The sequence below is a fragment of the Balaenoptera ricei genome, chromosome 2 (genome assembly GCF_028023285.1).
Source record: "Balaenoptera ricei isolate mBalRic1 chromosome 2, mBalRic1.hap2, whole genome shotgun sequence".
Lineage (NCBI taxonomy): Eukaryota > Metazoa > Chordata > Mammalia > Artiodactyla > Balaenopteridae > Balaenoptera > Balaenoptera ricei.
The window spans coordinates 37,972,259-37,999,826 of record NC_082640.1 but is presented as its reverse complement, the minus strand read 5'-3'; the positions used below and the strand labels follow the sequence as shown (position 1 = coordinate 37,999,826).

General features: G+C 53.6%; 1 protein-coding gene across 2 annotated transcripts in view; it reads left to right on the top strand.

Annotated features, from left to right (window-relative positions):
• Positions 1-27,568, top strand: part of SEMA4B (semaphorin 4B) — a 38,730-nt gene that overhangs the window by 9,244 nt on the left and 1,918 nt on the right. The window contains exons 2-14 of one of the 2 annotated variants that reach the window (XM_059912470.1): positions 4,347-4,601; positions 18,945-19,108; positions 19,271-19,333; positions 20,920-21,018; positions 21,692-21,803; positions 22,080-22,193; positions 22,332-22,483; positions 23,384-23,565; positions 23,689-23,839; positions 24,902-25,112; positions 25,214-25,329; positions 25,553-25,719; positions 27,483-27,568. In XM_059912470.1, the coding sequence (XP_059768453.1) occupies positions 4,493-4,601; positions 18,945-19,108; positions 19,271-19,333; positions 20,920-21,018; positions 21,692-21,803; positions 22,080-22,193; positions 22,332-22,483; positions 23,384-23,565; positions 23,689-23,839; positions 24,902-25,112; positions 25,214-25,329; positions 25,553-25,719; positions 27,483-27,568 (1,726 nt within the window). In that variant the 5' untranslated portion in view covers positions 4,347-4,492. Of the gene's footprint in view, positions 1-4,223; positions 4,602-18,944; positions 19,109-19,270; positions 19,334-20,919; positions 21,019-21,691; positions 21,804-22,079; positions 22,194-22,331; positions 22,484-23,383; positions 23,566-23,688; positions 23,840-24,901; positions 25,113-25,213; positions 25,330-25,552; positions 25,720-27,482 lie in introns of those variants that run through there. The other variant, XM_059912469.1, reaches the window with a different exon arrangement.

The following is a 27,568-nucleotide window of genomic DNA, read 5'->3' as shown; positions in this document are numbered from 1 at the left end:
AAAACACTGATATAAAAACACCCATAACTTTCTATATTAACCAACTGTTAAAACTTTGCCACAGTAGCACTCATACTCTATCTTTCTTTTTTTTTTTTTTGTTTATTTATTTATTTATTATTTTGGCTGTGTTGGGTCTTTGTTGCTGCGTGTGGGTTTTCTCTAGTTGCAGCAAGCGGGGGCTACTCTTCGTTGTGGTGCGCAGGCTTCTCATTGCAGTGGCTTCTCTTGTTGTGGAGCATGGGCTCTAGGCAGGCGGGCTTCAGTAGTTGCAGCACGCGGGCTCAGTAGTTGTGGCTCGCAAGCTCTACAGCACAGGCTCAGTAGTTGTGGCGAACGGGCTTAGTTGCTCCGCGGCATGTGGGATCTTCCTGGACCAGGGCTTAAACCCGTGTCCCCTGCATTGGCAGGTGGATTCTTAACCACTGCACCACCAGGGAAGTCCCCACACTCTTTCTTTCTAATACATACACACAAAGAACATGCTTGTTTTGGCTGAATCATTTGAAAGTAACTTGTAGACATCATGATACTTCATGTCTACAAACCTCAGCAGGCATCTCCAAAGAACAATGACATTCTCCTAAGAACACAATACCATTATTATAACCTAAGAAAATGAACAATAATGCCATAATATCATCTAATACACAGTGCGTGTTAAAATTTCCCCAATTGCTCTATGGCTTTTTTTTTTTCTTCAGGATTCAAACAAGGTTCACATATTGCATTTGATTATCATGTCTTTTTAGTTTCCTAACCTAAAACAGTTCCCCTGTCCTTTTTGTCTTTTCATCAGTTTGACCTTTTTGAAGAGTCCAGGTTATTTGTCTTGTAGAATGCTGGACGTGTCTGATTGTGTCCTCATTATTAGATCTGGGTTAGATGCTTTTGCTACAATGGTTGATGAGTTGTATATTTCTTATTGCTTCATATCAGGAGGTAAATGATATCAGGTAGTCCCACTACCAGTGATATTACTTTTGGCCACTTGATTAAGATGGTGTCCACTGGGGGAAAAAAAAAAAGAAAAAGATGCTGGCCACCAGAGTTCTCCCTTAGAGAAACATTTTCCCACTGGTAATTAGTAAAAGTCATCTGTGGGACAGATTTTGAGACCTTGTTAATATAGTTTCCTAAAAATCTGCCACCCAAAGGTTTAGCATCCACTGATTATCCTTGTTTGAATCTCGATTTTCTAAGTCTACCATTTCTTCTACATTTATCCGGCAGCACTTTTCTACAGAGAAAAGCATCCTTTCTAGCCCTTATCTTTCTCTGTCTGTGCTTTGCCGAGTTTTACTGTGGACTAATGGATTGTTTTATTTTGATGCATTAGAATCCATTACTTCATTATGCTTTCTGTTGTTCAAATTGTCCCAAGTTTGGTCATCCAGCTGGCCCTATATCCTTTTGACATGACTCCATTAGTCTTTAGTCACTTCCTTGTTTTCCGGCCCAACACAACGTCCCAGGCTCACCTTGTACTTTCCCTTTCATTTCTCCAGGGAGTCCTGGAACCTTTTATTGGAGAGTAGTATTTAGAAACCAAGAAGTGGGTGCTAGGTCTGCTCACCTAATATTTTTATCCATGATTTTAATACAAGGTCAAGAATGCTTATCAGATTTATAGATGACTCAAAACTGGGAGAGCAAGCCTAATGTATAATAGAATCAATATTCAAAATGACCTCAGTAGGATGAAATCTGGACCAGAACCAATAGATTTAAAGGAGATCAGTACAAAGTCTTGTGCTTAGGTTGAAGAAGTTAATTGCATAATTTCTGGTTTGGGGGAATCCTAGACCAAAGTCAGTATCAAAAAGTAGCTCTGGTTGTTTGTTGACATGTACCAGCAGTATTCCATGACTCTCAGGCTGCATTCATTCATTCATTTGTTCAGCCAATACTTACTGAGGGCCTACCATATGCCAGGCACTGTTCTAGAGGCTAGGGATATGTTAGTTCCCTTCTCAGTCAACATTCTTGGGGGTGAGAAGGCGGCTACGGAGTTCAGACAATAAAGAAAAACCACAACAAATAAGCAAATCATATAGTGTTTTAGATGATGAGCGCTTTGAAAAAACATCTCAGGGCAAGGGGAATATTGGGGGAAGTTCTGATTCTTCAAGAAGGTTATCTTTGAGGAAAGATTTGACAGAAACAAGGGACTCAGTCACTTTCTGGAAAGAGTGCTCCAGGCAGAGAGAGTAGCCAGGGCAAAGGTCCTAACACAAGAGTGTTCACAAGTGTGCCTGGGGTAGAGTGAATGGGGGAAGAGCAGTGGATGATGCAATGGTGGTAGGGGTGAGGTAGCCTAGGGCCTTGCAGACCACTGTAAGGAACCACTGGAGGGTTTTGAGCAGAGGAGTGCCATGACCTGACTTTGGTTTTGAAAAACTCCCTCTGGCTGCAGAGTTGAGAAAAGATTGTAAGGGGCGCAAGGGTGGAAGAAGGGAAACCAGTCAGGCGGCCCTTGCAGCATCCAGGAGAGGGCAGTAACTGGGCCCCCAGGAGGTGGTAAGTGATCAGACTGTAGATTTGCTAGTGGACTGGATGTGAGGAGCAAGAGAGAAGAAAGGAATTAAGGTTTTTAACCTGAGCAATTTAAAGATGGACTTGCCATTAAATGAGATGGGAAAGGCTCACACAGATGGAGCATGTTTTGGGGAGGGAGAAGGGAGAGATCAGGAGCTTGGTTTGAGACCATGTTGAATTTAAGATACCTGTCAGAAAACACAGCCTGGTAGAAATGTTGAGGCCAGTTGGAGTTTAGGACCGAGGTCCTAGCTACAGACAGAAGCATGGACATCACTGGCTAAAAATGGATTGACACCATTAATAGCGGCAAAGTGTCCCAGGCCTAGGCAATGCTGGAACTACGAGTAGTTGGTGCTGCCCACGTCCCATGTGGAATTCTGTGTCCAGGGCTGGGAGCCCCTGTAAAAGGGGTACTGCTGGCCTGGACCATAGCCATAGAAGGGTATTGGGATGGTGGAGGTACAGAAATCATGGATGCTTGCTGTGCATGAGGAGACCTGGGACCACGTGAGCACTGTGCCCACCCCCTGACAGCCACCCTGTGGGAGGCCCTGGGAGTAGGGTGAGAGCAAAAGATGCCAGCTCTGAGAAGGCTAATTTTGGCTGAGGGTGAAGAGCCATTGCGGCTAATTCCTGGAGGAACTGTCCCCACTGCCATGGAAATGACTGGCAGAGGTTTTCAAAGTCCTTTTGACTTGAACTACAGGAAGAATTACATTTTACTGTGATCCTGTGCACACTTAGGAAAAGTTGAAACAAGTTTCCTAAAGCTTACTTATCCTTTCTATGGTCATTGCACTTTGGTATCTTCCATTCTATTTCTTTTTTAATGCTGATAGGGATCCACTAAATTGACTTCAGGATCCACTAAGGGATCCAGTCTGCAGTTTGAAACCCCTGGTCTCAGCACAACTGAACTCCACCCCTGGGTATTCACACTGAAGGAGGATTGAGGGTGGGTGCCTCTGGGATTCCAGCCTTAGGGAGTACTTTCCCCTGCCAGGCTACGTGCAGGTTGTGGAGAAGGTCCACCTCCTTGGCAGTACATTAAGTCCTATTATCCCACTTAAGCTAATCTTGCCCGGATCCCCCCCATCTGAGGTTTGGCTTCGTGCGGACAGAATTCCAAGCGTGGATGACCCCGCAGGGTACCTAGATTAAGTGTTAAGCCTGTAGTGAACACTCAAGACCTAAGGTGGAATGACCCGTGCAGAAATTAGGTGCAGAAGCAACTAGCCCCGGAGTCAGTACCAGCTGGGCGGAGTTCATTTGGTTACGGACAAGTGGGTGCCAGGAGCAGTGAGGGGGTGGGGGGACGGGGGGCGGCAGGGATAAAGGGAGAAGACACGGGAGCGCAGTGGAGAGACCCAAACGTTTTCGCAAACGAACGCGCTGAGGGTCCTAGAAGAGCCGGAAGGGGCCGGGGCGGCTGTGGGAGGGTCTGAGAGGTGGGGGCGGGGAACTAGGGGTCCGCTTTCCTCCGCGCCCCCGCGCTTCCGCGGACTCGGCTGGTACTGATCCCCGGGCTTGGCCCCTTGCGGGCGCGCACCAAGCTAGGTGCACCCAGCTGGCGCCCCTTGAGCCTCCAGCGCCCAGGAAGGAGGAAGGGGGAAGGGGCGGGGCGGGCACGAGCGGAGCAGGGAGAGGCTGGACTAACCGCCCAACTTCCTCCTTCAGCCCCTCCCTCCCGCACTCGCGGGCGAGCTTCGACCGAACGGAGCTGGTGGAGGACCGCGATTCCGCTGGGGGCGGAGGGGCTAGGGTTCGCAGCAGCCCACGTGACCCCATTTCCCACCCGGTTCCAGCCCCCAGGTCCGGAGGCGGGGGCCCGGCGACCGACTCCCGGGCCGGACTTCGCGGTGGGGCCGCCGCCCGCGAGTCCTATAGAGCCACCTGAGCCGGAGCTCGGAGGACGCCGTCGCTCCTCGTTGTCCGAGTCCCGCGCGCCGCGATGGGCCGGGGGAGCCGGCCGCCGCCGCCTCTGCTGCTGCTGATGCTACTGCTACTGCTACCGCCGTCTCCGATTCGGGCGCTCGCCCCTCGGATCAGCCTGCCTCTGGGTGAGTGCTGGGCGACCCCGCGGGGGACGCGGGCTGGGGTCTGGGGGAGGGGAGGCAGCCGGAGAGGTGCCTCGCGCGGAGATTGTGGTGACAAAGGAGGGAGGGAGGGAGGGGGTCTGTCGGAGGCATGGGGTCCATTAGGACCCCTCCTCCTTTCAGAACGCTCCTGGGAGGGAGGGAGAGGAGAGGAGAGCTGTGGGGCCGCGGGCCCCTTTCTTCCATTCTTTTTAATGGGCAGGGAGGGGGTCTCTCGCCCGTTCTGTCGCCCCTGCTCGCCCCTTGGTAGGGCGCCCTTTCGGCGGTGGCGCCCCACCTCGTTCCCCACCCCCGGTGCTGGCTGCCCGCTGGTCCGCCTGCCCATCTGCTTGTCTTTGATGCTGACCAGAGCCAGCCGCAGTGCCCCCACCCCCGCCCCCGAGGGCGGCGCGGGGTGGAGGGGGCCTTGGTTGCCGTCCCATAAACACTGGGGTTCTGGTATTACAGCAAGTCGCAGCAGGACTCGGGAACCGCGGCGGGGCGGGTGCCCCATTCTCCCTCCGCCTCTTCACCCTGGTGGGCCAGTGCAGCCCGCCCCCCCTCCCAGGCTTGGTGGGATCCCCCCAGGGCCTGGGAGCGACCATACTAGGGATGGGGGCAGCTCTGGGCTCCGAGACTTCCAGGCCCTGGGAAGGACTGCTCCTCAGAGTCACCCTGGAGTACCGTCCTCATTGGCCACGTCCCTCGCCTGGTGCTCACGTCTGCTTCTCTGGCCCCCTGCCTTCCAGCCCTCCACTCTCCCCTCTCCTTACCAACCCCCCCCCCCCCCTTTCATCTGGTTGCTTTTCCAAGTCTTTGAAATCAGAGGGACCTGGATTCCAGTCCCATTTCTGCTACTGGGCAAGTGACTCCCTTTTCCCTGTGCCCCAGTTTCCTCATCTGTAAAATGGGCACTGTCATAGGTATTTTGCAAGGCTATCTTGGAGATTTCATGAAACCAGGTGTATTACTAGGCAACATATATAGATGCCCAATAATGTTTCTCCAAGCCCTTTAACTTGTTGGTTGTCACACTGAATGAATTAGAATAAAGGATGTATAAATTAGTGTTTACAGACTAAAACTGTACCAGGCTTCCTTCTCTTTACAGCATCCCACTTCTAAAAGCATTTCATTTACAAAAGGAAAGAGTAGCAGAATCAGTACTTATATTAAGTCAGGGCCACTAGGGAAACCCTACCTGAAACATTGCAGGATAATACTGAGAAGATGGCCTGGGTTCAAATCCTGCCTCAGCCACTAGGTAACCATGTGACCTTGAGCAAGCTGCTTAACCTCTCTGGGCCTTGATTTCCTCATCTGTAAAATAGGGATAATGATAGCACCCACCTCAAAGTTGTGAAGGTTAAATCATTTTGTTTGAAAAGTGCTTAGGGCAGGGCTTGATACGTAGAACCCGCTTAATAAGTGTTAGCTATCATCATTGCTACGTGTTAAGCACAGGCTTCATTCTGGCATATCCTGCCCAGAGCTGGGGTGTGTTAGTTTGACCACAGCCCCTTGGGTGCTCCAGCTGGGTAAGTGAAGATAACAGGTGTATCCGGACCCAGGCCTGCTGCCTCGCTACTCTTTCTGTTGTGGCCACCACTCCCTTTGCCCTTAGACCCTCTCAGCTCTGCAAGAAGGCGAGGTGAGGGGGGAAAAAAGGCTCTGATGGACTCCACTTCTGGCCCTGGGAAAGCTGGACTGGCTCACGGGGCCATGTCAACTGTAGCAGGTATTGTGTCCAACTCTGAAGCTGGCTGGGGACCACTCATAGTGTGACTAAAAGGCAGAAGGGGGAGCTGTGAGGAGGAACTGAGAGGACCTGCTTCCTGGGAGCAGCTAGAACACTTGTTCATTACTACCCACTGCCCTGAAACCTGGCCCACTTCCACGTATTCAGCACCATGGCCTGGCCGTAGTACAGGCTACTGTCACACACCAGCACCCTTTGCACAGGTCAGGTGGTGCTATGGTCTGGATGTCTGTGTACCCCCAAAATTCATATGTTAAAATCCTAACCCCCCAAAAGACTGAGACACTCAGGCTCACCTGTGAGGACCCACAGATGCACACATTTTGTGCATGGCACAGAGGTGCCCAGTTGAGGGGTGGAGGGCCTGAAATGCAGTTTCTACTCTGCTTTCCAAGCTGTGGAGCCTAGAGAAAAAGACCTTCCACTCTGTTCTTGAGGCTGGGACTACCCAGAGGGGACCTCTTTTTCTAGTTCCACCAAAGCCCTGGCATCGTTTAGCAGCACCCCAGCCCCTGAACTCGTGAGCATGCATCCACACTTTGCTGAGCTGCACTGCGCTGCACCCAGAGTGCTCGCCTCCCTGGCCTCCCTCCAGGACCTTGATCCCCGCTGCCCCCCTCCCATCTACATGCAGGTCCTCCCAGCCGGCTGGGAGCCCCAGAGGGGGATCCCTGGTGACTGAGCAGGCATACCCTCTGAGCATGGCCTGAGGCGGTTTCCTGCCTCATCCCTGGGGGCTCATTAGATGTTCCTGGCAGTGTGCCCATACCGGGCAAGCCCATGGTGACCATGGGATGCTGGGCTTGAAGCCCCAGGCCTCTCCCTCACAGAAGAGGGAGAGAGGCATGGAACAGAGAACACACCCTGCTTCCTGCCACCTGCCCTCCTGTACTGAATTCCCACCCAGGCTCTCCAAGGGCCCGGAGGCCTAGGGAGAATGGCCTGTGTCTGTGGTTTAAAACAAAATCCTTGGAAGTAGAGCATCCAGTTTGCATCTGAGGTCCTTCGTATGGAACCCTCATTACTGTTGATCAGCAGCAGATTCCTGGGGCCATAAGGAGGGGGTGCCCCACTTGTGGTCTCACCCAGTGGACAGGAGTGGGAGGAGGACTGGGGGCTCCAGGGTCAGCTAGGCAAGCAGTGGCCTTAAGAGGAGGTTTCTTGTCTCTGTGAAAGGGACACTTCAAAGAAGCATGTGGAATTTTGGTTCTGTTGCATCGGAGACTGTGCAGTCAGGACAGAGGCTTTACAGTGGTTAGGAGCAGGAGAGATGCAGAGTGGAAACAATGGGCCCGGATGTGCAGTGCCTTCCAGCCTGGCCATGTGGGCAGAAACAAAACAACCTGCTCCTATGCTCATGAAAGTCATATCGGGTCCCCTTATTTGGGCAATTAAAAGGAGTTATTAATTTCCCCCTGCCCCAGAAGTGCCTGGCTGGAAGACTCTGGACACAGTGTTTCCAAACTAGACTGGATATAAATCCCTAGGCCTGCAAACCGCAGTCAACAAAACCCCATTGAGCAGAGAGAACAGCTCATTGGCCTGAATCAGCTGCTTGTCCTCTGACCTGGAGCGGGCACCCAGGGTCATGGCTGCCCTGAGAAGCCCCATGCAAGCCACTTTCGAAGTCTTTTCCTGGCTGGTTACCGGCCTCCCTCCTTGATGTGGCCTCAGCTTGACATGAGCATTTGTCTTCAGCTCTGTCCTGTGGTCTGGCATCTTCATGGCCCTTCAGCACAGAGCTGTAACCGTGGTGCTAACAGACGGCTCACCGCACAACCTGGGGCAAGTGCCCACCTCCTCCAAGCCCATTTGCACATTGGCAAGATGGGAGTAACAGCAGGATCCATCTCTCAGGGTCCTGAGAGGATTACGTGAAATAATGTGTGTAAAGTGTTTGGCCCGGTGCCTGGCACATGCTATGTCCCCAGTAAAAGGTAGTGGCTACTCTTCTTTGTGGTGGAAATTCCCTGCCCGCCTTGCTGGGTGAGGTTATTTGCATCAACTGGGTAGATACTGGTGAGCGCTGGCTGTATGCAGGCCCTCTGCTAGGTGCTAAGACCTTATGGCCAGGGAATGAAGTGGTGCAGACCCCACCCCCTAACCCAGGGTAGGAGACCAAGCAAGTCCCCCGAGGGCTGATTGGAGGCCATCGTCAGGGGTCCTGCTTAATTTAGTCCACTTTTCAAGTGCTCCTGGTTCAGCTCTTTCAAAGTCCTCCTCTGCCCCGAGAACCTCCTCTGCCTGGGGCTGGACCGCACCTCCCCCTCCTCCCTGTCCCTGGTTGCCTCCACTCTGCCCTCTGCATAACCCACATTTAGCTGGGTGTTGAAATGCCTGTGTGCCAGCCCAGCAGAGCTCTGAGCTTGCACAACTTTTGGGGCACAGCTAGATATACCTGCACGTTCCTCTCCTAGACAGGGGAGACAGAGAGGATGGCACGGGGCCTGGAGAAAAAGCTGGACTCAGGTCATGTCCGTCACGCCTTCCTTTGTCCCCTTTCTTAGGGCCTGTGGCCCCACTCCCCCATCCCTGGGTGCTCAGGATCGGAGGCCTCTGATGTGGTCCTCCGTGTGGGTCGAGGGGGAAGAGGAGTGAGAAAATGTGGGACTCTCATGGTCTGGGCTGGCCTGACCTCAGGAGCTCCTGCTGCTGCTTTTCCCTAGCCAGCACCCCCGCCCCTCCCCCTGCCTCTCCTCTTCCTCTCATTCTGACCTCCCTGTCCTGGCAATGCTCCCCCGAGTCCAGGATGGAAAGTAGAGCCCTGTGCAGTCTCCCTCGTCACTCTTTAGCCACCCACCACTCCTGTGTGACCGTCTCCACTATGGGGCAGGAACCAGCCCTTAGGTGGCACAGCTGGCGTCCTTATGTTTGTGTTCCACCACCCAGCACCTAGAAGGTAGAAGGTAAGGTAGCAGGTATAGGGCTACTGTGGGCACCAGGCTTTTAGTATATTATTTCCACTTACATGGTAGATGGAATTATCCCCATTTTACAGTTAAGATAGCTGAGGTTCAGAGAAGAGAAGTATCTTGTCCACGTCACACAGTTCTGCCTTGCAAGCCTGCGACCTGACCTGTTCTCCGTGGGACTTGTTTGGTCTGCACTCATGGGTCCATCTGAGAAGCCCATCCTGACAGCTTAGTGGCATTCAGAGAGGTGAGGGGCCTGTGGTGAGGGGGTTTCAGTGGGGATAATAGACAGTAGACAGAAACCTCTCATTTTATCTTTAATTCTTTTTTTTTTTTTAATTTTATTTATTTATTTATTTTTGGCTGCGTTGGGTCTTCGTTGCTCTGCGCAGGCTTTCTCTAGTTGCAGCGAGCGGGCGCTAGTCTTTCGTTGTGGTGCACGGGTTTCTCATTGCAGTGGCTTCTCTTGTTGCAGAGCATGGGCTCTAGGCACGCGGGCTTCAGTAGTTGTGGCACGCGGGCTTAGTAGTTGTGGCTCACGGGCTTAGTAGTTGTGGCTCACGGGCTTAGTTGCTCCGCGGCATGTGGGATCTTCCCAGACCAGGGCTTGAACCCGTGTCCCCTGCATTGGCAGGTGGATTCCCAACCACTGCGCCACCGGGGAAGCCCCTTATCTTTAATTCTAAAGAGGGGCCAAGTGAACTGACTTGCTGCCTCTCTCTTGGCCTCCCCTTGCCCATCATCTGAGAGAGGTGTTAACTGGAAGAGGGAAGAAAACCACCCGGGAGGGAGCGCCCAGTGTGTGCTGGGTGCTGGCCTGGGGTATGGAGGTGGTATTGTTTCATCTTGTACAGATGAGGGACCCGAGGCTCTGAGAAGAGAACTCATATTGTCAGGGCCGTGCAGCTAGAAGTTTCGGGGCAAAGCCTTGGACCACAAGCTCTCTGCCTCAAGAATCACAGTCTTTCCATGAGAACATCTGGCTCCTGCTTCACCTGTGAAATGTACAAAAGCAGCGAAATGACCCAGCTCAGCCCTTGAATAATTGATAGGTTATGTATTTCCATCTGGTAAAGAAATCTATTGAGGTCACTCCTTGGATGGGACAAGAGATCCAGCTAAGGCCCTGATGGCACAGCCATGGTCGGAAATAGGGCAGACCCGGCAGACTTGGCCAGGAGCGCGGTGCGCCGGAGACTGGGGCAAACGTCTCAGACAGACGTTTGCAAACGGGGGAGCAACAGGCCAGAGCCAGCATGGAGATATATTTTGTTTGGCATCCAAGTGTTTTAGAAAAATTTTAATGAGTCACCAATATTTAAAACTCAGGAAATTTTCTATAAAAATCCAGGTTTCCAACTCTTCTGAAGACCTGATGAGGCTTAGCCCTCATTCCATTGAGTAACAATGGTCTGGGGGGAAGCAGCGGCTACCCCTTCAGAGGGGCTCCTGCCTGTAGGAGGCTCCACCCCCACCTGCCCTTGTCCCCTTCCCTGTACAAGTGGGCTTCCAAGGTGGCCAGGGGCTGGGAGTTTACTCAGAGCAAGGATGAGGAGTGGGGGTGGGTGGGCGGCATGGGTAGGGCCAATCCTAATTGTTGGTGGCCCCCTAACCCTGGGAGCTTGGCATTTCCACGTGCTGCGTTTATTTGGTCTTCGCAGCAACCCTGCGAGGACTCCCTCCCAGAAACGGCAGGTATCTTGTCTAACTGGTCAGTGATAATAGTCAGGACTCACACACAGACCTTGTGACTCTGCTTTCTGGTCCCTGTGGCCTCTCCCATCTCCCTGCAGCACTTTCAGCTGTCACACTTCCATCTAGACCCTGGGATTCCAGGACTGAGCTCTGGGGAGGGGACAGGGCAGGGGCCATGCTTCTCAGACACACTCTCACGATCGTGAGGCTTCAGGACCTCTGGACTGCCCCCTTGGAATCTGGTGTCCGTCCCTGGACCAGAGTACCCTGAATTGGGACTTGGGACTCTGTTAGTCATTCATTCAGTCAACGAATGTTTATTGAACAACTCCTTGGAACTCCCCTGGCCAGATGACACAAATATGGACTACAAATAATAAGACAGTTTTGATCCTCAAGGATCAAAGCTTGGTAAGGGAGACAGGCACCTGAGGCCCATCATCGTCAAACAATGTGGCCAATGCACCGCGAGAGGTGTGAGCAGGAAATGATGGGTGCACAGGGAAGGGGCCCTCGCCCAGCTGGGGATTCAGGAAGGCCTCCTGGAGGAGGCGAAACCGAGCTGAGTCTCAAAGGATGGGTAGGAGTTAGTCAAAAGGAAGGGCATTCCGGGCAGGGGGACTGCCTGGGCAAAGACTGGCGAGGAGAAATAGGACCTTGAGCCGAAGTTCACTCCTTTGAAATGGGAGGGGGATGTGGCAAGGGCTGGCCATTAGGGGCTGGGACACAGGGACACAGGACCATGACAGTCCCCAGAGAGCCCTCTGACCTCAGTGTAGCAGCTGGGCTGGGGGCAGGGGCCAGTTGGGAGGCTGCTGCAGTGGCTCGGGTGAGAGAGGGCAGTGGCCCGGTTCAGGCCCGAGGTAGCGGGGATGGTGAGGGGAATAGATTTGGACAATATTGAGGAGGGAGACTTGGCAGGATTTGAGCATGGATTAGATGTCCACGGTGAGGGAGAGGGAGATAGAAAGTGCGACTCACAGGTTTCCAGCCCGCTGAGCTGTGCCACCCAAAGACGCAAGATCCCAAGCCGAGGAGTGGTCTGGAAGAGGGCAGTGGAGGAGGTGCCCGTGGAGGGTCTCCTGCATAGTGGGGTCTGGCGTACTGGAGGACGACCTGCATACTGGAGGATGAAGAGATTTGGGAGTTGCCAGCATCCAAGACATTGAAGCGATGGGCATGGATGTGTGGCCCAAGGGCCAAGGGCCGACCCTAGTGAACAAGAACATTCAAGAGCGAGGCCTGGAGAGGCTGAAGGTGATTAATAATACAGACTCGGGAGCTGGTGACCCAGGTTCAAATCCCAGCTCCACCGCTCTTCCTAACTGGGTAACTGAGGGCAAATCATTTCACGTGTGCTTCGGTTCTCTCGCCCGAAAAAAGCAGATGGTAATTCCTACCTGACAACGACCTGGCCAGAATTACGTGCACCAGCCCATTTAAAGTGCTGAGTAAGTGCTATAGCGCATCAGCTCCTGGAGGGATGGAGGCCCGGGAGGAGTGTGAAGGAGACGTGAGGCGACCCTTGAGATCGGTGTGGCAGACCCCCAGAGGACAGGGGACCCCCGCCAGGCCGTGCCCCTCGGCATCTGGGGTTTGGCGGCAAGGCGATGCCCGGGCCCTGGCGAGTGTGGACCTGGTTCAGGCCTGACCCCCAGGCAGGGAGTGAGTGGGAGGTAAGGGATGGAGATGGCGCTGGGTGGCTCTTCTCAGGAGTTTGGCTGAGAAGGGAGGAGGGAGGCACACACATTTCTAGGATAGATATCGAGGGAAAAAAAAATTCTTTGAGAGGCAGAGGTTGATGACACAGGATTCAGTTTCTGAGGAGATGGAGGATGGGAAGTTGAGGTTGTTTATGCCTGATGGCCCCAGTTTCCTTAGAAAAGGGGGGGCCTCTGAGAGGAGGAGGATGGGGGTAGAGGCTTCAGGAGAGAGGGGACAGCCAGTCCCGGGGCAGAGGGCCAGAGGAGCTGACCTTGGTCCTTGGTGGGCGGGTGGGGGTCAGGCTTCCAAGGTGATGGCAGCCCATGACAGGTCCTGGGTTAAGACTCAGTTGTCCAGATGGACACAAGGAGGGTGTCTGAGAGGGGTGGGGGCCACCTGGTGATTCTGGCAGGAGCACTTGGCCAGCTCACCTGGGGCGGTAGCAGCAGCCAGCTGGAAAGCGGGCTTTCCCGAGCATGCATGCCCCAGGAACACAGGATGCTTCTAGGCTGGGTTCCCTTGATTTCTTGCCTCTTTCTTGGTTACCTCAGTCCATGGGGAGCACTTGTGGCACACAGTCCCCTTCCCCTATCAAGAGTGACCCTTGCCTGGCTGGGGTCGCTACCCTGGCATTGGCCTGTTGACAGCAGTTTGGCGTGCCGCTTCCAGCCGGTCTGGCCACCCTGCCCCGACATTGGGCGGGGGGGGGAAGGAGGATGCACAAACAGGTCGGCGGCATCCAGGTCGATGGCCGCCTTGCCCTAGTTTGCTGCTGAGTCAGCACTCCTGTCCTGGAGGTGGTGCTTCTGCTGGTGCAAGTGGGTCCAAGGGTCCCGTGTGACTCCCTGGGGAAGAGGTGCTCCAACAGAGCCTTGGGAGGCTCTCAGGGGTTTGTCCAGGGCCCAGACCCCTCTCTGGGGACCTTGTGATTCAAGCCGAGGGGCAGCCAGCTGCCCACTACGCCCCACCCCCGTTCCCGCTGGGAGCACCTTCCAGGCCCTGACTGCGCAGGGAAGCTGGTGTCTTCTGGCCTAGTCCTGCTGGGGCCTGTGGGCGGCGGGCTGTTAAGGCCAGGTCAGCGTCAGCTGTGGTGCCCCTGGAGCCACAGTGGAGGGAAAGGTGGGGCGGGGCTCTGAGTCAGGGCCCTGCTGCAGCACCTGGTTGGCAGGGTGGGGACTGCCCGGGGTGGGGATGGTGCTGAACCCTGTTCCCGCCTCACCCCAGGGAGCTCCAAGCTTCCGGCTGAGTCACAGGCCAGGGGAGAAACTCTAGATGAGGCTGGGGGCTGAGTTGTTCCCGCATCACTTCCTGCTGAGAGCCCAGGCCCTGAGGGTGTGGGAGTGGGGCTCTGCAGGTAGCTCTGACCCTCTCCGAGGGCGAGGCCGAGGGTGGGGAGGACTCAAGGCCTCGAGGTGGGACAGCCCCAGGCCAGCTGCCATCCTGCCTTGGAGCCCTGGAGAAGCCACTGGCTCAGGCCTGCCCAGGCTAGATGGGACGGTTTCATCCCACCTGGGAGAACTGGCCACAGCTTCAGGCAGCCCGGCTTTCTCTGCACTGGACTAACCCACTGGGTAGAGGGTGTGGAGGATGTCTGAGCAGCACAGGTAGCCCAGAAGACCACACAAGGCACTCTCTTTCCACACAGAGAGCAGGGTAGACACTAAGACTGACCCCAAGGTGGGCCAGCACTCATGGAGCTGAGTGCACAAACACTTCCTTTTAGTCACCTCTGCAGATAGCACCCCAGAGCGAACACACAAGCGTGGACAAGCCCTGTGGTAGGGTGTACACACACACAAACACACACATGGGCGAGCTGAGGCAGGAACCCCACTCAGAACACCGCCGAGCAGGGACCAGCTCTCACACACCGCATGGGCCCCTGACACCGGCCCGTGTCTGAGCTGTAGCTCTCTGCTTGGCCGTGAGCCCCTCATGTGACCAGTCGCAGGCCTAGGTTAGAATGGCCCAGGATGAGTTTGTTAGCCACGAGGACCAGGGAGGCCCAGCTCTTCAAAGCAACCCTGTTTCTCTGGCAGCTCTCGCTGGGCTGGATTTTCCTGCAGGGCTTTTTGATTTTGTTTTTGATCCACTCGAGTGTTGATCGGGTGCCAGACACTGTGCCAGCACTGGGATAACGTGTTCGAAGTTGTTTTGAGTAAAGCTCCCAGTAAATGTGGGTTATTATTATGTATGTTATCATTTACATATATAATCTCATTTCTTTTTGTAACAATCCTATGAGGCGAGGTGGTATTATCCTCATTTTACAGATAAGGAAAGTGAGGCTCCAAGGTGTTAAGTGGCTTGTCCTGGTAGCAAACGGACAGTAAGTGACAGAGGCAGGATTTGAACCCAGGTCTCTGACTCGAGTCTGTGCTTCTAATCTCTGTCGCACTGAGACTCCCAGTTGGTAAGCCAGCCCCACTGACTGGCCCTGGTGAAGTCCACAGGGCAAGAGGGATTGCGGAGGGCCAGGCCTTCGGGACACCATGGCTTTGAGTCTGAGAGACTCAGGGCAGAGGGGTGGAGAGGCAGTGCCCCCAGAATGGGAGTGCGTGGTGTGAGGGGCCCCTTGCCTGTTTCTCCCAGGCATTTTCTGTTCCTTGGCCGTTTCACTGACTGGACTCCCAGTGTGACTGGAGGAGGTATGGGGGCCTCTTGAGCAGCTGGCTTCTTTGGAGGGCTGGGCTGGACCAGGGCTGGGCAGCTGGCGCCCTGGCTGGCCCTCCAACCTGGCTGTGGTATGTCTGTATGACCCTTGGCAAGTCTCCCCACACCCCCCAGGCCTGAGTGAGTCTGAGCTGCCACCTGGACTCAAGCTTATCTCTGACCTTTGGCATTTCGGTATCTGGACAGATTCCAAGAGCAGCCTCCTGTCCAGACTTACGGGACCCGCCTGGGTAGAAATGCCCCTCCTCTGTAGGCAGATAAGTATGGGCATATGTGAGCCAACCCTTGCTGTCAGGAGCCTGGAGGGCTGCAAAAGATGAGGAGGGACTGCGGTAGCCGTTTGCCCTGGTCTAACTGACTCCTTGTGAGCCTGCTGTGGGTTTTATTTTCATTATCCCCATGATGTATATGAGAAAACTAGAGTTCGGTGAGATGACGTCCACACTGCCCTACAAAGGACCTACCTACACGGTGCTTCTCAAAGTGTGCTCCTTGGGCCTCCAACTTCAGAATCCCCTGGGAGCTCATAAAATTGCATGTTCTCAGGCCCCATCCCAAGCCAGCAGCGTCAGAGTCTCCAGGGGCAGGTCGTGGATCTAGAGTTTAGATCTTCCAGGTGCTTTTGCTGCATCCTGCAGTTTGCAGACCAGGAGTCCAGAGAGGAGACCTCCTGAGCCGGCCTTCTATCACAGCTTCTGTTTTGCTGTGGGGCTTTTTGTAAGTTGCTTAATGACTCTGAGCTTCAATTTCTTCATTTGTAACCTGGAGATAGCAGCAGTTCCTACCTCACAGGATCATCATGGGCACCCAAGGAGTTAATATCTGCAACATGTTTACCCAACACCTTCCTGTGGTGGCCAACGGGAGGGGTCTCTTTTGGGGGGGCGGTTCTTCCCGGACCAGAATGCAAAATGGTCGGGTTGCTTGTTCCAGAAGGCTGACCAGCTCATCAGCACAAAGTACAAGCAACATAATTGGGCCCCAATTACGTGTTGGGAAATTTTCTGTTTGGGAAAAGTAGGGGGTTAGTGCTGGAAACTTTCCTTGGGCCTCCCAGTATATAGAGTGCTGATAGGAAGTGGTCAGGAGCTGGGAATTTGAGGCAAAAGACCTGGAGTCTAGTGTGATTCTGGACTTAAGTGTTCAAAGAGAGGCCTTAACTTCTCCAGACCACAGCTGCCCTGTGTGGTTTCAGTAACAGAGTTCAGGTTCCGGACATTAGGCTGGACTTTGCCCTGTGAACTCCCAGAGCAGTCCCTGTTTTGGCTCTGGTTCTAGAGTGACAAGCCACTTAGTTGCAGATTCCCTGTAGATTCCTGCACTGGTACCTTGTGATACTACCCTCCCTCATCAGGAAGTGAACAGCCTTGGAAACTCCGTCATTCCTGTTTGCTGGTGGGATGTCCCAGTATATGTGCTAGGAAGTCCTACCGAAGGGCTTCCTTCACCATTAGCAGCCAGGTAAAAAGCTTGGCTTCTCCAAAAAGGCTGGTATGTGTTCTTCCTCTTGAATAATGAGGACAAGGTAACTTGATTTCCGTTTTCTCTTTGACCACTGGGAGGCTCAGCACTAAATGTGGAGCCCATCTCTGGTAGCTGTGTGAGGACCTTATGACCTGCTTATGTGAAACCTGTCCTTCGTTTCTGGTTTAGATGTTTTCTTCAGATGTGTTTTTTCCTCCACTCCTGATTTTAGTGTTTATATTTTACTACCTTCTTTTCTTTGTGTTTCCTTGCCCTTTGTGGAACCAGGCCAGGGGTATGTAAAAACACTCACCAGGTAAACACACATGAAGCTGTCTTCTCAACTGCTTTGTTGGCATGTTGCATTTTTTGCTTCCTCAGCTTCATGAAACTATTTGTCTGCGTGGTTGCAATCCACCGGTCAGTTAGGAGATGCCTGGGGTTGGGTAGGGTGGCTGCTTTTTGCTTGTTTTTCTTTTCTTATCAGCTGCTTTGAATTTTTAAAATAATTTCTCTCCAAATCCATTAGTCACTGAAAGCACAGATGGTATCGTGGTGGATAGATGTGTGTGTTTATTTTTTTCTTCTTCTTCCTTTTCTTCTCTCTAATTTATTTCTTTAGCATTGCACAAGTATAACCTGTAGAATCCAAAAATGATAACAAGTGCAAAGGGAAAAAAAATTACCCGTAATTCCACCAGGGATACCGCTTTCCAGCATTTTGTGATTCATCCTTCTGGATTTTTTTCTATGTTTATATTTTTCCCACAAACAAATAGAATCTAACTATGCATACTGTTTTATAACCTTCATTTAATGAAAGATACTTGAAATTTATATCAAAGATACATGCACATAATTTTTTTTTTTAAGCATAGAAAGACTTATTGTGAAAAGCAGTAACTGCCTCAGTCTTCCCCAGCCCCAGGCCTGGGTAAAAGGGGCAATTTTAATCATTTAGACTTCTTGTTATACAGTGGTTTCCTCCACTTAAGTAAAACGCTTATCCCACGATTTCTTGGCTTATCTGACTTACTGACTTGCTGCTGAGAAAAATAAAGCTTTCCATCAGTTCCATCACCCTTCCCCACTTCCTCCAAACATTTTCTGCCACTATATTTGGTTACCTTTGCAATTTAAAATAAGATACTTAAGGACTTCCCTGGTGGTCCAGTGGTTGAGACTCCGAGCTTCCACTGCAGGGGGAGCTTCCACTGCAGGGGGCGCAGGTTCGATCCCTGGTCAGGGAACTAAGATCCCACATGCGGGGGGCGGAGCGGGGGGAGGGGTGGAAAAATAAAATAAAATAATATACTTAAGCCTCAGTGTCTTGTTCCACTAACCACGGACAGTCTCTTGTGGCCCTCATTGCTCTCAGAGGAAGATATGGAGACTCGACTTTTTCCTTGACTCCTCTGGCCCCCAGCATCACAATGCCTGTCTGTTGTACATTCAGTGTAACATTTACATTCTGTTTAATAACCATAAATCTTCCATGAGTGACTGCGAGGCAGTATAGTTGAAGACCAGCGCCCCATGTTTGCGTTCCTCTGTAAATCATGTTCACTGCAGCCCACAGGAGTGGGCTGTGCTTACAAGTCCTTCTCTTTGGGTCTAACCCCACTCAAAGGAGAATGTTAAATATACTTTCCTTTCTTATATTCCGTCAGGTGCTCAAAATCCATCACTTTATATTTTAGTTCGCTTCATATTTTGACCATGGTTTTTTATGTAACTGTTTGCTTGTTGGTCTGGAGTTTCTAATACAACAGCATTTTACCAGCTGCATAGTATTCCAGCAAAGGAAGTATTTGGGTTTATTTTCACCCAGTCCCCTGTGGTTGGGCATTTAGGTTGTTTCAATTTTTCATTAACGTGAATGGTGCTATAATTGATGTTCTTTTACGTTCATCATTGTGCCTTTGTCTCATACATAATGTTTGAGGGTCCGGGAATGCTGCTCCCCTTAAATCCGATCGCCTTGTCCCCAGCCCCATGCCACCCACTGCTTTGCTGATCTACCTTCAGTCAGATCGGCGCGTTCTAGAGGTTGGTATAGGAGGGTTCTTGTGGGAGCGGGGGCCCCCAGGAGGTAATGTCCATCGATCGTCCTCTCTCCAGGCTCTGAAAAGCAGTCACTTCTCAGATTTGAAGTGGATCACATCTCCAACTACACAGCCCTCCTGCTGAGCAGGGATGGCAGGACTCTATACGTGGGTGCTCGAGAGGCCCTCTTTGCGCTCAACAGCAGCGGCAGCTTCCTGCCAGGAGGGGGGTACCAGGAGGTGAGATGATGCCTGGGGATGGCTAGCCTGGGTGGAGGATGCCAGTGGGGAAGATGGAACTTCTGCGTCCGAGGATGATGCAAACGGGAGAGGGGAAAGGAAAAGAGGGACATATCCTTCGTTTCCACTTGCACACTTACCTTCCCCTTTCTAATTCCCCAGCTGCTGTGGAGCGCAGATGCAGAGAGGAAACAGCAGTGCAGCTTCAAGGGCAAGGACCCACAGGTGAGCTAGCACCTGGAGGTGACCTGGGCTGAAGGAGGGATGGAGGGTGGTAGATCTGGGCCCGGGATGGAGGCAGGAGGTGGGAGCAGATGCAGCGAGCTGTGGTAGAAAGGGCATAGGCTTCTGAGATGGCCAAACCTGGGTTTGAGTCTCAGCCCTATACTTACTATGTCTGTGACATTGGACAAGTAAGTAGATTTGCCTCTCTGAGCCTTGGTAAAATGGGGATAATGATGCTTGTCTCACTGGACTTACCGTGAGGATTCAATGAGCTAATAGACATAAGGCACCTGGCACATAATAAGTGCCAAATAAACATCAGCTTCCAGCATGAGCAGTGATTGGGTGGGGGTGGGAGTCTGTCCTTCTGAGGGTGGTGCCTGATGTAGCAGGTCTGACATAATCCTGGTTTGGTTTTGGCCAGACCACTGGGTGGGAGCCAGTCCAGCCTGGGGTTCTCTGGGAGGACTCCCCACCATTCCCAGAGGCCTTCCTGGTCCTGAGTGCAGCAGAGGGCAGTTAAGGTGAAGGCAGAAGAGCACCGGACTTGGGGTCAAGACACAGGTTCAAGTCCTGGCCACCCCTGATTTCTTTTATTCAGCAGAAATGTATTAAGCACTTGCTCTGTGCCCAGGTGCTTTTAGACACTGGTTATTATATCATTGTGAAAAAGAAGGTCAGGTTTAAAAGGTGGTCAGGTTACACTTCATTTAAAAAGTGACATTTGAGCCAAGATTACTTGGCTCAAATGAGGTGAGGGAGTTGACATGGAGGAGGAACAGGACTATAGATTTCACTCTGAGTGAGGTATATGGGGAACCACTGGCTGGCTGAGCAGGGCAGTGACGTGGCCTGGCGTGTGTTTGCAAAAGGTCCCTCTGGCCGCCGTGGTGGAGAGCGGCCTCGTTGCGGCGAGGACAGAGGGAGGGAGACCAGTGAGGGGCAAGAGGCGATGGTGCCCGGACCAGGGTTGGACCAATAAAGGGAGTGAGGAATGGTCGGATCCCGGATGTATTTTGAAGATGGGGCCACCAGGATTTCCTGATGGAAGAACCGGGGTGGCGGGTATCAGAGGAGAGGCGAAGCTGGCTGTGAGGCTCGGGGCCTAAGGAACTGAGAAGGTGGAGTAGCCGTCAGTGCAAGGGGGCAGATGCCGGAGGAGAGAGTTTTGGGGGAACAATCAGAAGCTCAGTAGGAGATGCCTGTTAGACACGCTTGTGGAGGCGATCCGCAAGTCTGGGGCCCAGGGTTCAGGGCTGCGTGTTTCCTCCTGCTCTGGGCGTAGCTGCCTCACCAGGTGGGGCCGAGACAGCTCAAAAGGGAGGGATTCTGTGCCTTCACCCCAGACTGAAGAGAAGTTTTCCAATCACGGAACTACCTGAGGCCCAAGGTCCCCCTCCTGCACACACGCTCCGTGGTCCTCCATCTGCTCTGCCCCACGAGGCTCCTGGAGCCTCATTTACTCCAGGATTTGAGTACTGGGGAGCAGAGGCCTCACCCCCAGGGCTGGCCTTGCATCCGTGGGGAGGGCTCGGCGGTGCCCCCTGGTGGCTTGCTTGGGCCTGACATCCTCCTCCCTCCTCCAGCGGGACTGTCAAAACTACATCAAGATCCTCCTGCCACTCAACAGCAGCCACCTGTTCACCTGTGGCACCGCGGCCTTCAGCCCCGTGTGCACCTACGTTGTGAGTGCCCCTCCTCACCCCGGGCTCGCCCGCGGCTGGCCTGGGAACTGCCTGTCTTTGTGCCCCAGGGAGCTGGTCTCTAGCACTGACCCCTGGTAAAGGGCAGGGCCCAGGGGGAGGCTTCTTGACAGCAGTGGGCCCCGAGAGCCCTGAGGCCCAGCCCCAGCCCTGATGGCCAGGTTGCCCTGCAGGGGGCGGCGGGGGGTGGGATTCCCCAGGCACAAAAATCCTGACTGACCCACAATCACACCCTCTTGCTTCCTCCAGCTCTTTCCCCCGCCCTCACTCAATTCCCGCCAGCCCACCTCGTCCACCCTCCTCAACACACGCATACCCTTACGTTTCTGCCCTACGCACGCCTTCATAAAGGGTGGCATTTTGAGGCTTTGGAGCTACCAGCTTTGGAGTCAGACATACCTGAGTTTGAATCATGTCGCTGCCCTTTCCTGGCTCACATTGCCTTTCTAAGCCTCCTCTCCTCTCTGCTACGTGGGGCAACAGTGCCCACCGCGTCAGGTCCTGGTGAGATGGTGCTGGGACTGTGCCCGAGGTGCCAGGATGAGAAGGACGGCCCGTCAGACCCCTCCCTTCTCTCCAGCACACCTCCCTGTTCTCCCGCCGAGCCTGCTCACTCCCTGGCGTGCCCCTGAGCTCTCCAATCTACCCCCTGCAGAACATGGAGAACTTCACTCTGGCACAGGACGTGGTGGGGAACATCCTCCTGGAAGATGGCAAGGGCCGTTGTCCCTTTGACCCCAATTTCAAGTCCACGGCCCTGGTGGTGGGTGAGTGTTGGGGGGCAGTGGGCAGGATGGGCTCATTGAGGCTCCATGTGAGGGCGGGCAGGGGAGCAGGGTGGGCCCCAGGTCTGAGCTGGTGGGTCATGCCACACCGATTCCCAGGGGGTGCGGCGACCTTGGGCTGCCCTCGGGTTGGCTTTTCTTAGTTCCTACTCCCTCCTCTGTCCTCAAACAAGAAGGGCAGCACTCATGTCACTCCAGGCCCTGAGCGGGAAAGGGCTGTGCTGAGGGCTCATTCCCATGGGAATGTCCTCTTGGCAGATGGCGAGCTGTACACTGGAACAGTCAGCAGCTTCCAGGGGAATGACCCGGCCATCTCACGGAGCCAAAGCCTCCGCCCCACCAAGACTGAGAGCTCCCTCAACTGGCTACAAGGTGAAGTCCTCTCGCCCCTCCCAGTGGGCTGTCACGGGGCCCCAGGGAGGGGGCCCTGTCCCCCCAGCAGGGCCTGAGAACAGAGCCTTGCCTGTCTGGGATCCCTGGGCTGACTGCACTCCCCACTGGCCCCCACAGACCCAGCGTTTGTGGCCTCAGCCTACATTCCCGAGAGCCTGGGCAGCCTGCAAGGGGACGATGACAAGATCTACTTCTTCTTCAGCGAGACTGGCCAGGAGTTTGAGTTCTTTGAGAACACCATCGTGTCCCGCATTGCCCGTGTCTGCAAGGTGAGCAGGCCGGGCCATCCCAGAGACCCCGAAGGCTCCTCGGGTATAGACCCAGAAGGCCCCGCACCTGTGGCCTTCTCCTGTCCTCCAGGAGGAACGGCTCGGCTACTGGCTTTTCTCTCTCTCCTTTTCAGTTAAAATGTCTCTGTTTTTCCTTATTTTAAAAAACATGAAAATGTAGAAAAGTACACACGAAAATCACTTACAAGATAAGACGCACCGTGGTATCGTTATTAAGAGCGTAGACTCTAGATCCAGGCTGCCTGGGTTCAAACCCTGCAGGTCATGTGATCTTGGGCAGTTTCCTTACTGAGAAATCTGCTCGTTTCCATCTCTGTTCAGTGGGAATCGTAACAAAACTCCCTCAGGGTTGTTAAGATCTGTGTAGGGCTTTTAGAGATGTGATGAGCAACCACTAGTTGTCAACTATTGGTGTTATAATCCCACCGTCCTACCACAAGAAGTGACCACTGTTAACAAGTTAGAGTGTTCCTTGCTAATTTTTTTTTTTGGCACGTGTGTAAATACATACGTATTTATATTATTTAAAACCATGTACAAACAAGAGTTATACTGTAATGTGATTCTTTAGCTTCCCTTTTTGCTCAGCGGTGAATCATGACATCTTTCCACATTTGTAGATAGACTCCCCTTCGTCCTTTTCCCTGGTGTCCCACAGTAAGGAAAGCGCTGTCATTTACTTAGCTAGCCTCCCGGTGAGGGGACCTGAAGGCTGCCACCTCAAGTCTTCTTGATTTGAAATGGACTCAGGCCTGGCTTTGGGTCTGTCTGGCTCTTCCTGGCGTCTGTCTCAGCCACCACTGGGGAGGGGGCAGCGAGGAGCACCAAGTGTCCCACCCCTGCTCATGCCTAAGCCCAGGCCCTCTCTCCCTCTCCCAGGGTGATGAGGGAGGCGAGCGGGTCCTGCAGCAGCGCTGGACGTCCTTCCTGAAGGCCCAGCTGCTGTGCTTGCGGCCTGACGATGGCTTCCCATTCAACGTACTGCAAGACGTCTTCACGCTGAGCCCCAGCCCCCAGGAATGGCGTGACACCCTCTTCTACGGGGTCTTCACATCCCAGTGGTAGGGCCCCCAGGACCTAGCTGGGAACAGGGGGGGGGGGACGAGTTGGGGCAGGGATTGGGCCCCGCTGGCCTCATTGTGAGCCCCAGGGCTCCTGGGCTAATCTGGCCATTTCCTTGGTAGGCACAGGGGGACCACAGAAGGCTCTGCCATCTGTGTCTTCACCATGAGGGACGTGCAGAGGGCCTTCAATGGCCTCTACAAGGAGGTGAACCGCGAGACGCAGCAGTGGTACACCGTGACCCACCCGGTGCCCTCGCCCCGGCCTGGCGCGGTGAGTGCTGCCCCCGTGCTGGGAGGATGGGTCCCCAGCCGTGCTGGGATCACTTGCTTTCTCTGAGTCTGTTTTCTCACCTTGAAAGTGGGGACAAAGCCCAGGTCTGCTTGTCTTTCTGAGTTAGATGTGACCATGAATGTCGGGGTGGCTTCAAACCTGCTTTAGGCTGGGCAGGGGTGTCCCCCATCAGGACGCTGACTGCACGTGCCTCTCCCCAACTCTACTGTGAGCTCCTTATTTATTGATTGACTGACAGGCCATGGGGAAATAGTCCTTTCTTCTTTCCTTCCAGCCTCATGGGCTCCCCACAAAGCAGACCTTGAGACAAGGATGTGAGTGCCAGCAGTTTTTAGGAGAGGTGATCCCAGGAAGAAGCAGGAGGGAACAGGATTGTGGGAGGAAGGGGCCGAGCTAAGAAAGTGTGTGTCACTGAGCTGCTACTGCTGTGGGCACCTGGAGCTCGTTCCCTGGGGCCCTGGGAGGCTGCGTGGAGCACATCTCAGCATTGTCCCACTGGGGTGTTTGTCACCAACTCCTGTGCAGTTGAGGGTCACTCCAGGGTATTAATTCCTGGGGCTTTTACAGAGAATGACCTGGGGCAGAGAGAATCAGGAAGCGCCCCCTGGCAATAAGGGAAACTAACTGCAGGCACCCTCATGCCCCTACACTAGGAAGCCTTGGTCAGCCAGGGCATCCTGAGAGAGCACTGGCGAAAGGATGCTACAGGAGCAGGAAGTGTGGTCATGCTTCTTGAGGCTTGCGGAAGGGGGTGGGGGAATGGTGGGCAGGAAGGAGGGATGGTTGGTGGGCAGAGAGGGGTAGACCCTGGCAGCCGGGGCCCTTGGGCGCCCCACACCCTGGGCTTTGCCCTTAGGCCTGTAGATCAGCGCGCTGGCTTCGCAGAACTGGAGTGCTGTGCTGTGGCTTCCAAGGGTGGGGCAGGTACCCCTGCTGTTCACTGGGGAGACAGGGCCGGCAGTCCCAGTGGGATTTGCAGGACCCACATCCTGCTTCCTGCCCTATGTGCCACTCGCCTCAAGCCACCGCCTTCTCCTTCAGTGCATCAACAACAGCGCCCGGGAAAGGAAGATCAGCTCATCCCTGCAGCTCCCCGACCGTGTGCTGAACTTCCTCAAGGACCACTTCCTGATGGACGGGCAGGTCCGCAGCCGCCTGTTACTCCTGCAGCCCCAGGCCCGCTACCAGCGTGTGGCTGTCCACCGCGTCCCTGGCCTGCAGCGCACCTACGACGTCCTCTTCCTAGGCACTAGTGAGTGCCCACAGCAGGGCAGGATCTGAGTCAACGGGGCATAGCTATTGGGACGTGGGCCTCAGGCTCCGCGCAGGGCCTGAGTGCTGTCCATGTTGCAGGTGACGGCTGGCTGCACAAGGCAGTGAGCGTGGGCCCCGGGGTGCATATCATTGAGGAGCTCCAGATCTTCTCATCAGGACAGCCCGTGCAGAACCTGCTCCTGGATGCCGACAGGGTGAGCAAAGGAGGAGTCCGAGCAGCGTGCTTGGGGTGCCTGACCCCCGCCCCAGCCGGATGGAGAGATCCAGGCTCCTGGCATAAGCTCTCAGAATGTGGGGGCCCAGGAGCATGAGAGGAGGCCCCCTGTGGGTGGCTTTTGTGTGCACTCGAGCCGGGTGCAGCTCTGGGTGGTGGCCCTGGCTGCCCGCGCCTGCTTCTCATCCCCCATGCCTGTGCAGGGACTGCTGTATGGTGCCTCACACTCGGGTGTGGTCCAGGTGCCCGTGGCCAACTGCAGCCTGTACCAGAGCTGCGGGGACTGCCTCCTGGCCCGGGACCCCTACTGCGCTTGGAGCGGCTCCAGCTGCAAGCACGTCAGCCTCTACCGGCCTGCGGTGGCCTCCAGGTGAGAGCTCCTGAAGGCCCCACCCACTCATCCATCCATATGCACTAGGCCTCCGAGTGCCTTCCCTAGGCCCTCTGTGGAATCACCACACAGCCTCATTTGTGTCCACTGTCTGGGAATAATTATTAATCAGCTCCCCTTCTGACTCTCATTAAGTGTTATAGTTCAAACGATAAATTATGTTTGCCTTACCCATCTGTAAAGCAGAGACAAGATTTGGTAAAGTATGAAATGTCAGAGCTATGAAAAGCTTTGCAGGAGAATGTCGACCAGCACGTGAATGTAGTTAAGGAACAAAAAATAACGGCTACATAACAGTCCGTTAACAAACCCATTAAGGGAATTCATTCCCTGGCGGTCCAGTAGTTAGGACTCTGCGCTTCCACTGCAGTGGTCACAGGTTCGATCCCTGATTGGGGAACTCAGGTCCTGCAAGTGGTGCAGCCAAAAACAAACAAACAAACCCATTAAAAACTGTTTTCAAAATCACTTACTTAGATTTAAAATTTTCATATAGAAAAAAATAGATAAACAAATAAAATAAAAACTACCCTAATCCTACCACCTAGAGAGACTTACAGTGAGATTTTAATATATATCCCCCCAGATTTTTCTACATATGTGTAAAATAAAAATACACATATTTTAAGTAAATATGGGATCTGTACTATTTGTAGTGTACATACTTCACTCAAGGGGATACCTGGTTCCAGTTTTATATTTCAAAACACCATGTATGCGTACACATGTGTACACCTGAAGGCACACTCAAAAAAATGCTGCCTGCCATTCTCACTGGATGGTTGATTGTGACTTTTGTAATGTTTTTAGCCTTTGTGCTTGGTTTTTTCCGGTTTTCTAAAAACAAATCAGTGCATGTGCATTGCTTTAAAAGAGACAGGTACATACGTACAGATCCAGCTGTCCTTCCAGACTTTTTCTAAGAGCTCAACTCACTGCTTTTGTAATTCAGGGAAGTATTACAGTACCTTTTTTTTTTTTTAATATTTATTTATTTGGCTGCACTGGGTCTCAGTTGCAGTACACAGGATCTTTCGTTGCGGCACATGGGCTTTTCTCTAGTTGTGGCACACAGGCTCTAGAGCACGTGAGCTTAGTTGCCATGTGGCACGTGGGATCTTAGTTCCCCGACCAGGGATCGAACTCACATCCCCTGCGTTGGAAGGTGGATTCTTTACCACTGGCCCACCAGGGAAGTCCCTACGGTAACTTTTTTTTTTTTTTTTTTTTTTTTTTTGGCTGTGTTGGGTCTTTGTTCCTCTGCGAGGGCTTTCTCTAGTTGCGGCGAGCGGAGGCCACTCTTCATCGCGGTGCGCGGGCCTCTCACTATCGCGGCCTCTCTTGTTGCGGAGCAAAGGCTCCAGACGCGCAGGCTTAGTAGTTGTGGCTCACGGGCCTACTTGCTCCGCGGCATGTGGGATCTTCCCAGACCAGGGCTCGAACCCATGTCCCCTGCATTGGCAGGCAGATTCTCAACCACTGCACCACCAGGAAAGCCCCCTACAGTAACTTTGAAGTAAATACTGTGTAGACAGAGGAGATGCCGGCCCAAACCCTGCGGGGTGGGGAATCCACCCAGGGAAGCCGCTTGCCTTTCACCCCCGCTTTGGGCCTGGTGGTCCCCGAGCCCTTCCCCAGGCCCACATCTGCAGGGCTGCGTGAGGGTGTATGCTGCACGGAGGGTGGGCAGATGCGGTCTTGCGGGGGTTCCTGGCCCATCCCGGACTCTCTTTGGTCCTCAGGCCATGGATCCAGGACATCGAGGGGGCCAATGCCAGGGAACTCTGCAACACTTCCTCGTCCAAGGGCCGGACTTCTGTACCAAGAG